The sequence below is a fragment of the Podarcis melisellensis genome, assembly GCF_964234715.1.
Source record: "Podarcis melisellensis genome assembly, chromosome: 4".
NCBI lineage: Eukaryota > Metazoa > Chordata > Lepidosauria > Squamata > Lacertidae > Podarcis > Podarcis melisellensis.
In genome coordinates, this window is record NC_138531.1 from 64,296,842 (window position 1) to 64,311,435 (window position 14,594).

At 41.8% G+C, this 14,594-nt stretch overlaps 1 protein-coding gene across 2 annotated transcripts in view; it reads right to left on the bottom strand.

Annotated features, from left to right (window-relative positions):
• PTGFRN (prostaglandin F2 receptor inhibitor) overlaps positions 1-14,594 on the bottom strand; it is a 77,592-nt gene that overhangs the window by 8,297 nt on the left and 54,701 nt on the right. The window contains exons 6-7 of one of the 2 annotated variants that reach the window (XM_081907863.1): positions 12,625-13,044; positions 1,776-1,883 (exon numbers count right to left, since the gene is read on the bottom strand). In XM_081907863.1, the coding sequence (XP_081763989.1) occupies positions 1,776-1,883; positions 12,625-13,044 (528 nt within the window). The remainder of the gene's footprint in view (positions 1-1,775; positions 1,884-12,624; positions 13,045-14,594) is intronic. The other variant, XM_081907864.1, reaches the window with a different exon arrangement.

Below are 14,594 nucleotides of genomic sequence, written 5' to 3' on the forward strand. Positions count from 1 at the left end.
GAAGGCTGAAGAAGACTTTCAACAGTAGACATATTTGTGGTATATTTCTATAACGCAGCACTGTGCCAAGTGCATATTGCATGCAGAGTTTGGTAGGAATACTTGAAGAATTTGACGTTTGTGAATTCTGATACAAACTGACTGGCTCTGTAGTTTTCGGGTCATAAAAATTTCAAAGTATGTTTTGAGAGAAGGCATTTAGAAATATGTATACAAACACAATTCTTCATTATTAACGAGGAAGAAGGATGTACTGGGCTTATGGGTGAACACATGCAAAAGTGATATGGACCAGAAATGGACTATTTCATGTGTTCACCCATAAGCCCAGTACATCCTTCTTCCTCGTTAATAATGAAGAATTATTCCTTATTGTGGGAGTGATTAGCAATAAGGGTATGAAGTTGCCTGTCAGATTGTAGGTTTTTGCCTTTTATTGTCTGGACCAGTAGTTAAATGGAGTACCTTTGGCAGTACCATTCACTGGACATTAAGTAACTTATGGTATTGTGTTAACAAATCAAAGGTCCAACACTTATAGTTACTGAACAAATTGATTTAAAAAAAAAAAGTTTTAAGGAAAGGAACAGGCTGACAGACAAAAGGGCATTTGGCTTCTTAGTTCAGCAAGGTTTTTGAAATGCTTCCTGTAAGCACTTTGAACACATCAACACAAATACTAAGGATTAAGGAAAAATGAATTGTTTGCCCTAGATGTGTCCTCAACATACTGCATAAAAAGTATAAACACCCATCAGAATTACATTTGTATAGGTGAGCTGCAAAGCTTAACTGAAAATAGCTAAGCCCAGATTTGTGTGCCGAACACCCACAACGACCAGGCTGCTCAGGCAAATAAGCATATTCTGAAATGTGCTGGATGCAGTGTGTTTTCAAGAGGTATACAGTGATGATTAAACATGCAACTCTTCCACAGGAGAAAAAACAAAACAACAGCAGGATTTTGAGTACAAAAGTAAAATTTTATATTATCTCACGAAGGACTAGGATTCCTTACTATGTGGACACTTTCAGATGTACTGTTTTGCTGAGATTAGCTATTGAAGACCTGCAATTAATCTCAGGGATCCATTCTCAACTGAGACACAGTACTCAGGTAATGAAAGAAAGTCTTAGTTCACTGCTAAACTAGCCAATGTGGCAGCAACTATTAATTAATAAGCAACCGTGTTCAAAATTAGATGGGCAGCCACTACAAACTGGCCTGAAAGATAGCTCCAAAAATCATCTGTCCTCTGGGAACCATCTCCAGTTGTGCATGATAAAACTTCTGTCCACAGTTTTTATTCTGTCTTGACAGATGGGCAAACAGCTGGCATCTCATAGCGTACAGAAAGGGTGTGAGTTAACAGTGGATAATGAAGTGTAGGATTGTGGCAGGTGTGGATCTCTTTCCTCACTTCCACAAGATTCAGGGCTGCATCAACTCCATCTATGCTTTCAAGGAAAATTCAGACCCAGAGCTCCCTGGTATGACTAAGAAAGTGGGACTCACCCAAGCACAGCTGCAGCTTACAGAAGCACCTGATAATTATAATCCAACTCAGATTATAAGAAGTTTGATAAAGGGTGAAGCTAGCAAGTTATGTAAGTTAAAAGGGGCAAGTCTTCAAGATCTTCCATGGTATTGTGGAAATGGATCATTTAATTCCAACTTCTACTTGCAAGCATAACACATCCTAAGTTGTGAGCATGTTCAAAAATAAACAGGGGGAAAGGAAAAGCCATTATCATTCAAGAGGTTCAAATCATACCTGGACTGAGTACTGTCCCTGCAATGGAGATGATGCAATCTAATTTCACCAGCTCTCCTCGATAAACTGTTGTTTTATGCGATTCCACAGAGACATTGAAAACAGGACCTATGAAGAAAAACACATATTTCTCGTGTGTGATCTCATATATTACACACAAACAGAAAGCCTTACCTAGTATAAACATATATTCATATATATATAAACATATATTCATAAGCTGCATCTGGTTAAAGATTCATGCCTCTAAAATGTACTTAGAAAAACTGAAGCAAAACAAAGTGTTCAGCCCCTGAGAACATTTATGTGCTCAACACCATCAGAATTAGCTTTTGCACCACTCAGGGCAGTGGTTCGAGCCCCACGTTGGGTGAAAGATTCCTGCATTGCAGGGCAGGGGGTTGGACTAGATGATCCTCATGTTCCCTTCCAATTCTATGATTCTATGAAAATTCAACAGTACTTCACACATTCTGTTGTCAGTGCTGACATTTATGAGAGCACAAGGAGAGCTCTTAAGGCTACCTGTTAGCTGTACTTGCTTTTGAGCTTGGCACCACTAAAACTAGGATTTTAAAAAGCACTATGAATCCAATGATATTCCGTGCATATTTTGATGGTACCAGGGACATAATTTTTGCTACATTATTATGATTATTTGATGTATTTATATTCTGCCTTTCTCCCAAATTGGGATTCGGGGCAGCTTAAAATATTTAAAACATTATAAAATACAAAGTAACAAAAGCAAACTAGTTAAAAACAGTAATTAAAATGCAGCAGAACATATTTTAAACCAGCCATTAAAATACAGTTCTTCCTGACAGCATTCCAGTGCAGCATCGCCTGCACTTTAATCTTCAAAGGCCTGTCTGAATATGAAGCTCTTAGCCTGCCGGTGGAAGGTTAACAAAGAGGAAGCCAATCTAACCTCTCTTCAGAGGGAATGCCAGAATATGGGAGCAAGTGAATGTGCTCGCGCTCATCCAAAGACCTTAGCACCCAGGCAGATTCATTATCTTTCAGGTTGCCAGTACTCAAGCCACAGAAAGTTTTACACGTGCTAAGTCCACCCTAATTTTGCTGCCTAAAACAATGGGGCAAGAACACCCTTCCTCTTTATACATACAGGACTGGCAATAGGATGGCATACTCCACTGCAGGGGCCAGGCTGTGAAAGACACACACACACAGTTCTACACTCGAAATACCTTGCTGCAGCTCACTCCCTGCTCTGCGGCACCTGCTCTCTCCCCACTGAAACTGGTGGTGCCAGTGTGCACCATGTGAGTAGAACAATGCACACGTTGGGAATTCCATTCCACCCTTGCTGCAGATATGTGAGATTGTTACATGTCACATGTCTGTTTACATTCTGGCACAGATTGCTGGAGTCCCGTGAGCGGAACATCCGTTCTGTACTGCTTTTGTTTTCTCTCTCTCCAAGACGACACCTGCTCTCTCCCCACTGAAACAGGTGGTGCCAGTGTGCACCATGTGAGTAGAACAATGCACACGTTGGGAATTCCATTCCACCCTTGCTGCAGATATGTGAGATTGTTACATGTCACATGTCTGTTTACATTCTGGCACAGATTGCTGGAGTCCCGTGAGCGGAACATCCGTTCTGTACTGCTTTTGTTTTCTCTCTCTCCAAGAAGAACGACAAGGAGAGAGGCCGTGTTTTTCTTTGTACTAATTTATGTGTAATAAATACGTAGTTTAGTATAGTATCCACGCCTCAAGCCTGATCTGTTCTGTGTTTACTTTGCTGAGTAATGTGTGTTCTTGCATGCACAAAAGCTTGAGTCGCAAACGCACATCAGAGGAGGATGACTGATGGATCTCCGCAGTGGCAAGGCTGAGAAGGGAGACACTCCGGCTGGGGCCAAGCCAGCTGGCTTTCCATCCCACGGTTCCGACAGCACATACAAGTCTGATGCTTACTAAAATGCATGGCCTCGCCTGCCGGCCACTCTGCTTACTTGCCCAACGGAACTGTCTGTAATGTGCTGTGGGAAGCTCACCTAATGAAACAGCATGCCAGCCAAGGGAGCAACAACCAAAGACCATTGCCCAGAATATGAGACTAACTAGGGGAGCTCAGGAGGAATGACCATGAAGTCTTATTCTCCATCTTGGACCTTATACCTATTAAAGCCTACCCTTAACCTCCACGAGCAGAAAGCAGTTATGAGAGAGGGAGAAGAGAGATGCTGAGCAAAAAAAAGGGGGGGGGAGTAAAAAAGTTAATATCTCTGTTTATTTAAAGCATTTTTACTCCAGTCTTTGGCCAAAAAGGCTCCAACAGAATCTTATGAAGATCAACCAAAAGATTTAGAAATATCCCGCTCCCATGGTGTTGAAGATCACAGCCTCCAGGGTTGCTCCTGGCTGGCTAAAAAAGAAAGATGGAGAAAAGATATATGTTCCTGCAACATGGCCTTAGTCTTTGTTGAGATTTCTGCTCTTTCAAAGTGAACCAGTACTCCAATATTTGCTGTTTCTCTTACAGTCAGGCTAGGCCAGTATTCTCAAGGGACACATTCAACAGCAAAGCAAGTTTCTGTTAAGGATGTTAGCAGCTTGCAAACCATGTTATTTTTTTCTTGGTCTATGCTGAATCAGCCATAGAAGTCAAACCTCTGTATTGCAAAGAGAATTTATTTTTATTAAGATAACTTTTTTGAAAAGGAAAACCTGATATACAACCACTCTCACAGACACATTTTACTGTGACCAAATTCAACTGTTAGAAGCAGTTATTACCTCAATTATTATTTCAAAATTAACATGGTATCAAATTTCTCTTCTAAATTACATTTTTGTATCGTACAGCATGAGACTGAATTTATCTCTTGCCCTAATTACTTAGATAAGAAGGATGCCCAACAATAGCAAAAATATTTTTTAAATAAATAAATATTTACATATGAGTACTGCAATAACACAGAGCATGTAGTGAACCCACATAATCAAGACCATTCCAATGATTCGCAAATATAAATATAAGATGGGCACATTTTCTTCCTCGCTGCTGAATTTTTCTACAGATAAAGCAATTCCTACATAGGAAGAGTGCCATAAAAAAAATCTGTTCTACATGCTTTCCACTTCAGACAAAAATAGTTGCATTAAATTAATCCTGTATCAAGTTAAGAGGGAATTACTGCATTTTCTAGTGCCTTATCAGCCAATAAGAGGAAAACGAAATTTATGTCCCTGATGACAGCTCTTCCCTAGAAATTACTGCCAATCGTTAAAAAATGATGGAAGGCATTCCATATATTCAGTGTCACTTAGAATGGTCTATGCATAAGCAGGCACAATTTTGTGAAGACTGCAGAAAGCAGAAGGAACATGGCTAGAGCAATCCCACCTCACTCAGTAGGGGAGATTCGTAGGAGAGCCACTGCCATATCCAGAACCCTGCTGGCTTGCTACAGAAAGGACAGAGTTGCCATTTTCAGAGGTGGCATATTTCTGTCTGGCAACCCTAGAATGCCAGTTCCTGGTCTCAGGTTGTTCCCAGTACCGACAGCACGTTAGTGATAGCAGCAGAGCTTTCCATGATAAGACTGGCAACCATAACCCAAGAACTACCATACAACCCAATTGGTTTAACAGGTGTTAGTTACTGACCTCTTCTCCTCATCCAAGTTCCCAAAAGAGAACCCTAACAATTGGGCATCATACGAATCAACAGGCCCATGAGCCACAATCCCTGTGAAAGACTTGGATAGTGTGCAGGTTTTACCTTAAGGAATACACCATCATGTAAAACAGGAGAGAATACTGATAATTAGTAACCTTCAAAGAAGATCTTTTAGTATTCACTCATGTGATCATCACTGGGGAAGCCGCATTATTTTATTAGGATGAAAACAAACTGCTGTGATGAAGTATTCTAGAGAACTATATTCTTATTAGAACTATATTCGTGTGTGTGTGTGTTCTGTTGTGAACCACTCTGGGATCTTCAGCTGAAGGATGGTATGCAAATTCAATAAATACTAATAAAAATATTTTGTGACTTGTTCTAGTGTAGGTATTAGCCAGGTGTAGCATTAAAAGGCTTCTCTGTGCTACTTATTATCAAAAAGTGTTCATAATCAGGATGTATGTATGTTTGCAGACACACATTTGATAAATGCACTTTAATTCTCTGTTGCTTGTCATTTTATTAAATATTATGATTCAATGATGTTTGTTTTACTTTTAAATTTACAAAGGAGGGGTTGTTTTTTTTAAAAAATGAACAATGTAGTAATATGAAAATGGGAACAATTTTTCAATCAGAAGTGTTGACAACTCTAAAAAGATTCCTATGGAGACGTTCTCAGCTCTTGCATTGGGTTTAGGAAATATGATTTGCCCCAAAGGTGGGGGGCGGAGTTCTGCTGAAACAAATGTTAGACTATCTAGTCTGTCATGCACCATTATTTGAGGTAGGATAAAAAGGTAAGAAAAGGTAAAGGACCCTTGGACGGTTAAGTTCAGTCAAAGACGACTATGGGGTTATGGCACTCATCTTGCTTTTCAGGCCAAGGGAGCTGGCGTTTGTCCACAGACAGTTTTCCAGGTCATGTGGATAGCATGAGTAAACTGCTTCTGGCACAACAGAACACCGTGATGAGTGCCAGAAATGCCGTTTACCTTCCTGCCACAGTGGTACCTATTTATCTACTTGCACGGATATGCTTTCAAACTGGTAGGTTGGCAGAAGCTGGGATGAGCATCAGGAGCTCACCACATCGCATGGATTCGAACTGCCAACCTTCCAATTGGCAAGCCCAAGAGGCTCAGTGGTTTAGACCACAGTGCCACCCACACCCCTACTGAGATGAAGTATGACATTTCAGTGAGAAACCTGATTTAAATCGGATTCCCCCTCCCTTTTAAAATTGCCTAGATTTACATCAATCCACCCTGAAAAAGGGGATGGGGTGGGAAGAAGGAATATACACATAACTGCTGTGTTGATCACATTCTAATACAACTAAATATGCATTAAGGATCTCAGTGAAACAACTGTGACCTTCACAGAAACAGTGCCAAAGAAGCAAATTATATTACAATATATCCTCCACTGGGACAGAAAGAGACACAGAAAACTTGATCCAACAGACAGTAGCAGCACGCAGTTGCTGTCTGGCCATCCTAGGTTCATAAGAATGCGACTTTCAATGCTACATTGAACACAGACCATATAACAGCATGCCCATAGTATGAGATATAGGAAAAACTGATGTCATCCACAAGCCCTTCCTATTCCAAAATATTACTCACATCTACCCTGGCCTCAGACCTTGCATTATTATTGTGAAGTTGCTATCATCTTGTCATTTAATAGGCCCTTCTCTCACATAATTCTAGTCATAACTGTTTTTTCTGTGTACATTCTTCGACTAGCACTAACCACACAGCAGAAGATATTACAAAAACAAAACGTTGTGTGTTTTAGCTGCGGCTTGTATCTCCAGCCACCAATTGACAAGAAGCCGTACCAGAATTATTAAAGCGCTATCCTGGGCCTGTGCAGGGGAGGGAGGCCGACAGTCTCTCTTTTTGCTTCGCCTCAAAAAGAAGGAAAAGGCTAAGTAGGATTGTGTTGTGTGAACATAAAAATAGCCCTGCTGGATCAGACCAAAAAGGTCCATTAGTCCAGTGTCCTGACAGTGGCCAATCAGATGCCAGTGCAAAGTCAGCTAGCAGGAGATGAAGGCAAGAGCCTCCCCCCTTCTTCACAGGAACTGGGACTCAAGAAGTCCACTGCTTTGAGCACAGAGTTACATAGCAGCCACTCACAGCATTCTCCTTCATGAGATTATCCAGTTCCCTTCTAAAGCCACCTAAGCTAGTGGCCATCACAACTTACAGCAGCAAACTCCTTGAGTTCACTAAGCACTGTGTGAAATTGTCCTTAATTTTAGCTGTCCTCAATTTCTAGCCAGTCCGCTTCTTTGGATGAACCCAAGTTCTAGAGAGTAGGAGAAGAATAACAATATTTCTCTCTAACTACTTTCCTCATGCCATTCATAATTTTGCAAACCTCCATCCCCTTTCTCCACAAACTAAATCTACATCAAGTTTCCCCTTAGCTGCCTTACTATGATTATTTAAGTGAAAAGTGCCAATTATTGTAGTCTTCTCTCACAGAAAAGGTGAAAGAGGGGAGGGCGCTTTAACAAACACAGTTCCAAAAGGAATTGTTGTGAAAATAAGAATTAATAAATGGGGTGGGGTTTATTTGGTGTTTTGGGTTGTTGTTGTCGTTGTTTTTTGGATGCCAGCCCTCTTGTTCCTGATAAATTGAGAGGGATTTGGCTGAGAAGTACAGTATACTGTCTCTCTGGAAGAAACTGCTTTGGCCTACCATGATTCATCCTACCTGGGAATTGTAAAGGTTAACAGTGCTTGTGGGGTCAGCATTACTGAATAGTGAGGGACACAGCTGCCCTTTCTTACAATACAGTGGGCTCAAGGAAGGGCATAAACAGCCTCTCCCCTTCCATTGCAAGCCCCACAGACTGCAGGGACTCATACCGGCTGTAAGGGAAAAGGCGGCCTCAAATTCATGGCTGGCTCATGGTGGCTTCATTTAGCCAGAGCTGCCCTGAGAATTCTGTAGTGGAACTGGAAGGTGGGATATACATGTTTAAATAAATACTTTGATGGTCTCATTTTGCATGCTGTACAAGCAAGTCCCAGGTACATGCTCCAGAGAGTAAACACCGACAGTGTGCTCACACACAGTTGTAATTGGCCGCATGCTGAATATTAGTGCTGGGCTGTAGGCAGGCAAGTATAGGGACTGCTGAACACATGGGTCCTGGTTGGGATGAAGCACAAATTTGCAGAAGGGTCTAGGCACAATTTAGGAAGCTGTGCAGGGCTCCATAAGCAAAGCACAAGGAGGCTGGATTGCTCAATGCCCGGGATATTAAGCTAAAAATAGTTAACAGCTAGCGTATGGAACAGCACCACCAAGCACGGAAACAGGGCATCCAGGTCCCGTACAACATTTCAGGATAGGACCTATGTGTGCAGTTCTCTCAACCCTAGTATTGAACATGTTGTTGTTCTCTTGCTAGGGGACATAATAAATGTGATATCACACTACCTAGAGCCCTGAAAGAGCACATACTACTTTGTTACTGAAAAGCCAACCTCTTTTATTAAAACATATAAAGCAAGTTAGACAAGTTGTGTCTGAGGTTTTGCCCTCACGTATTTTCGTTATGCCTCTGGTGCTGAAGTGTTGCCTTGTGCTATCTCTTGCCTTCGGGGAACTCAAGAGTTCACTGGCCAGGTTATGCAACCATGCCTGCAAAAGGTTTCCTTTCGCAGTTTGCAACCATACAGCTCTCATACATCTAAAGCCCAGAAAAGTAGTGCTGAGCAGCTGAACGGCTTAGGACATGTGCTTCAGGAGATGGGAGCCTCTCAAAAGCAAAAAAACCCCAAACCAACCCTACCCCTTACATAACTGGCAGCCTTGTTGACAAGAGCCCAAGGATGCCCTGGAATGTCCTAAGACCAACATGATGTTCCAGAAACAACAATGGATCCATTATAATAAACGAGAGATCTTGCTACCAACCTGAAAGTAATTCCTCGTTCTGCTTAGCAGAAGGATATGCTGAAAGGGAAAAGAAAAGTACAAATGTGCCCAAAACCACCACACTGGCTCACATCATTACAAGCTCCAGGAATTGCAGCACCATATGTTAAAGAAGGATCAGATATACTATTAACAGTTAAATTTGTACTCTGACCTTCCTCCAAGCTCAGACCCTTTTACCTGTGGTGTCCAAGATCTTGCAGACAAAATGGGGTGCCTGCATCATGCCTTGAACAGATTTTGGTGCCTCTTGCCTTTAACACAATTTGAGGTGAGGTGTGTATATAATTAGCTGAATGGGAAGTAGAATAGGGTTATGACTGCAGCTCATGATTAGTGAGGAAAGAGCTGAACCATGAGCCCATGTGTTTGGAGAACACACTAATCCAAACCTTGGTTTAGAGTGGTGAGAGAATAAAAACAACTAGGGAAGAACAAAGCAGCCGCAACGCCACACAGTCCCGGTAAGTTACTGTTTGACTTACCAAGTTGCGTGAGTCAGGATTGTAAGTATGAGATAGAAAAGGAAACTCAAGAGTACCTAAAAGACTACGTCAATTGGGTGAATAGAAACTGGAAAATTTTCGGCTGGTGAAAATAAAGGATCATTTGCTAGCAATGAGAACTCTTAGACTGTGAAATAGCCTTGAGCAAATTAGTGATAGTTCCTGTTTTAAGAGTCTTAATACAGTAAATTGAACAGAGGTTTTTGTTGCACAGTTGGGAACAACCTTCTATTGATACCGAATGAAGGAGAATATAGATTAGAGATCTTGTGTGTCCTGATTTATGAGCTCCAGGTTAGAAGATGTCCTTGCTTCAGACAAGTGTTTTAAAAAGACGTGCATTCATTGCACCACAGCAAAACAATGATCAGTGAGTGAGAGTCGTAAGGAAACTTTTTGTCTCAAGCTGGCAATTCTACTACTCCCAGGATAAACAAGGAAGCTTTGTGGCAACTAGAAGACTAACAAATGGACTAGGGCATAAACTTTCAGGGACTAAAATCCACTTCATCAGATGCAACCAATATCATAATAAATCTGTTTGGCTTTTAAGATCCTCAAGACTCCCTTGGCTTTCTGCAACTAACATTGCTTCTCCACTGGAAAGAATCTGATACACATTCTTCTATGAGAGTTCATGGAAACCTTTCTAAAGCACATCTGCGTGTCAGGGCTCCTAGGGTAAAAATAAATAAATAACTTGGGCTGGAGCACAGACACCAATTTACACAGGGGAAAAGAGACAGAGAGACCTCCTACAGTTCAGCTAAATTGCACATTCACATCCTGAAGAGCTTTTCTTGAAACATGAAACCATTCAGACAAAAGTGATGCTCCAAACAGCTCTGGCAGTAAGCCAAACCAGTGGTTGAAAAGTCTTTCGATCCAAATAAGTCCTCCCAGCTTCACGCAAAAAATCAATAAGAACACAGACATCTATTGCAACAACCACTAAAAGCTTTTATGTGGAAATCTTTGAGATTTCCTTTAACCGTAGTCCCTACACCCTTTATTAGCTTCTAAGGTTACACAGGGTATTGCCTGACTTGGGCATGGTTCAGATTGAAGGTCTTGTTTTAAAATAAAGCATGGGCAACATGTTAGAGCCACTTCACACGTTTTGTTTTCACCCACCAAACACTGTCATACTATTGGAGCTGTGTGTAGCGTGAAGAGAAATGACTGAGCATCTTCATACACTGAAGAGCTACCATTGGGTATGGCTCCTTTGGCTCATACTTCTTGCTCACACTTTTGGAGTCTACTGCAGCAAACCCTGGTGCACTGTTGAGTGCCACCCCACCGTATGGCCACCCATGTGCTTTCACACTTCAGAAAGGAGCTAGCAGACCGGCCACGGTAGCAAAGGAAGGAATAAGCTGTAACACAACATTCATTTATGCAATCCTGATTTAAGCCACAGCTACCGACAATTGTTGGTGGTTCCTGGGGTGGTGGCAGCAGTGGCACCTCTCCACTGGTGCTGGGAGAATGCACCACTACTGGTACCTAACAGTCCCAGATCTGCAGGCTGCTTTCTAGAAGTCTGCTGCAAGGACGTTATAGTTATGTTTGAAATTTTGCTATTGCTTGGGAAGCTGTAGCATTTCCTCCTTTCCCAGTACCTTATGAAACATAACCCACCCAGCAGAAACAGTTCATTGAAGGTATGATGATCAAATCTCTTCACACACACACAGCTTGATCTCAACACTGCATAATGGTTGTTTTTCCCCTCAGAAAAAATTGCAATATTATCCCCTTTTCACACAACACTGACTCTCTAGCTGGCAAGTGAGGCACTACAAAGAAGAGGCATGTGTCCTGACTAGCAATGCTCTGACTCTCTCAGCTGCACAGGGTGCACTATGTAGGTGTACATGTGCCAACCAGCAGGCAATGGGCCCAAAAGCAGATTTATTTTCTTCCCGTTTTTGTTATTTATTTAATCATTTGATGATTATCAGTAATCAACAAAACTCTGCTCCAAAAATATTACTTAATATCATAATACTTTGCAAGTAAACACAAATTAACGCAAAATTACAAGATTTCTTCTAAAAAAAAAAATCAAACCTGACTGAATTTGCTTTTGCGGGAGGTAATTATTTCCTTGTCAATGTTGTAATACTGTACTGGGCAATCAGTTTCCCCCAAATTTATTTCTATATTCACCTACAATTCTCGCTCTTAGGTGCTATTTTTTCCGTTACAGCCAAACTTTGTTAAGCCTTTCTTTCCAGGAAGGGAGTACTGTAACTTTATGATTTGTTTATTGCTCCAGTAGTTATGGAAGCAGTCAGATGCCATAACTTTAGAACAACTTCCATTTACATTGGTGTCCAGAGGTGTTAAATGAATGATCAATTCCAGAGTTTGGGACAAACCAAGTTAAGAAGCAGGGATGCCAAGAGAAGTATAAGGCAAGTACTCAAATTCATATGGAGAGAAGTAAAAGATGTGCTCCTAAGCATGGCATTTCCATCCCAATTTCCTGGATTTCAACCAGCTATAAAGACTACATAAATATTATTTGACAATATCGCCACTGTAGGATTTCTTTGTGGAACAGAACTTCATGAATTTCTTAAATGCATTTAACACAGCAATATAAAGGGGAAATTCTGATCCACGGACCACAGCTTTTCTGAATGAATCTCTGCAACAGGCACTATTGTCATGTTCTCTCACCGATTACCATTTTGAGCTTTGCACTGACCTGAGGTCTGGAAGTCTATCTGGATCGGGTTGGATAAACCATTGACTGCCTCTCGCCACATGCCTCCACCCCCTGGTGACCATGCAGTCACCACACAGCGATACAGCCCAGCATCAGAAATCTGTGTCTGGTACATCCTGTAGCGGAACTCGTTCTCCTGAACCTTTTCCAAGACCACACCATCCACCCGTTCCTGGTCTGTCCAATCTTCCCGTCTGACCACTGAATCTTGATTGAGAGAAATTATGCGAGTGGTCCCATTAGGAGTTGACCGATCATTCAGATGCTTCTCGGCTGTAATGAGGACTGAGTAACGAGGAGTCTTGATGTTCTGGGAAGACACCTTGCATGTCATTTCAAAGGTGTGCCCTGCCATGAAGAATGGCTTCAGTTTCACAGCCTCTACGGTCAGCATATAATCTGAGAAGAGCAAAGGAGGCACAGACATAAGCTACAAGCAAAGGATGGACAAACATATACGGCAAGCAAGGGATTAGTGCTGCAATCTAACATTCAGCAGTGCATTTCATGTTAAAAAAAACCTGAGGAGTGGGCATCATAGTCTGTTAGAGGCAAACACACAAAGAATCTGAGGACAATATGCAAACCTAATAGCATAATTCCCACTGTGTTCAATGGGGCTACTCTCAGGCAAGTATGGTATGCACAAGACCACAGCCCAAGTGACACAGCCCTTAGTGGCTACTTAGCAGAATGTTGTGACAATACATGAGGAACAGAAGCAGCAAGGAAAGGTAGGCATGCAGAATAATTATATACTGAGAATTTAATCTTCATGCTTGGGTGAAGTCCTAATTGAGCCTTAATAAGAAGTTAGAGTTTCAATTTAACACTACGCAGTGGTTGCCTAAATGGGCATGGGTAAACTTAAGAGTCTGGAAAAATAGCTTTACCAAATTTTGTTTATTTATTTATTAATTATCTACACCGCCCTTCATCCAAAGATCAGAGTAGTTTACAATATTTTTTAAAAACCACAAAAATAAATAACATAGTAGCAAACAAAAACAATATCCCCCACCACAGTTCAAAAACCATACATTGGCTAATTAAACAAAGGTCTGGGAGAAAAATAAAGTTTTTGCCTATTGCCTAAAGATATGTAATGAAGATGCCAGACGAGCCTCCCTGGGGAGAGCATTCCACAAATGGGGAGACGCCACAGAAAAGGCCTGTTCTCCTGGCAGCACACGAAGAAGGGCCTCAAATGATGGTCAGTTCATATGGGGAGAGGTGGTCCTTGACATATTGCATACCTCTGTCATTTAAGATTTTACAGGTCAAAGCCAGCACTTTGAATTGGGCCTGGAAACTAATTGGCAACTAGTGCAATCAGGCCAGGATCAATGTAATATGCTCAAACCGTCTTGCCCCAGTGACTAACCTGTCCACTGAATTCTGCACCCACTGTAATTTCCAAACCATCTTCAGAAGCAGTCCCAGATATATTGTTTTGGAGGAATACAACCTAGAGGTTAACAGTGAATAGGCGACAGAAGTCAAGCTATCCTTGTCCAGATAGGGGCACAGCTGGGCCACCACCCAAAGCTGATGGAAGGCACTCCATGCCACTGAGGCCACCTGAGCCTCAAGCAACAGCAATGGATGCTGAAGTACCCCCAAGCTGCATACCTGCTCTCTCAGAGAGAATATACTCCCATCAAAAGAAAGCCATCTCCCATCCATCCGGTCTAAGGAACTGCCCACTAGCAGTGCCTCGGTCTTATTGGATTGAGTTTCGGTTTATTGGCTTTCATCCAGTCTATTACCGAGGCAAGACATCAGTCCAGCACATCCACTGCGACACCTGCAAGTGGAGCTGTGTGTCATCGGTACATTGCTGACAGCATAGTCCAAAGCTCCAGATGACTCCACCCAGCACGTTAAACAGCATGGGGGATAAAAATGGAAGCCTGAGGAACCCCACATTGAAGACTCCATAGGGTCGA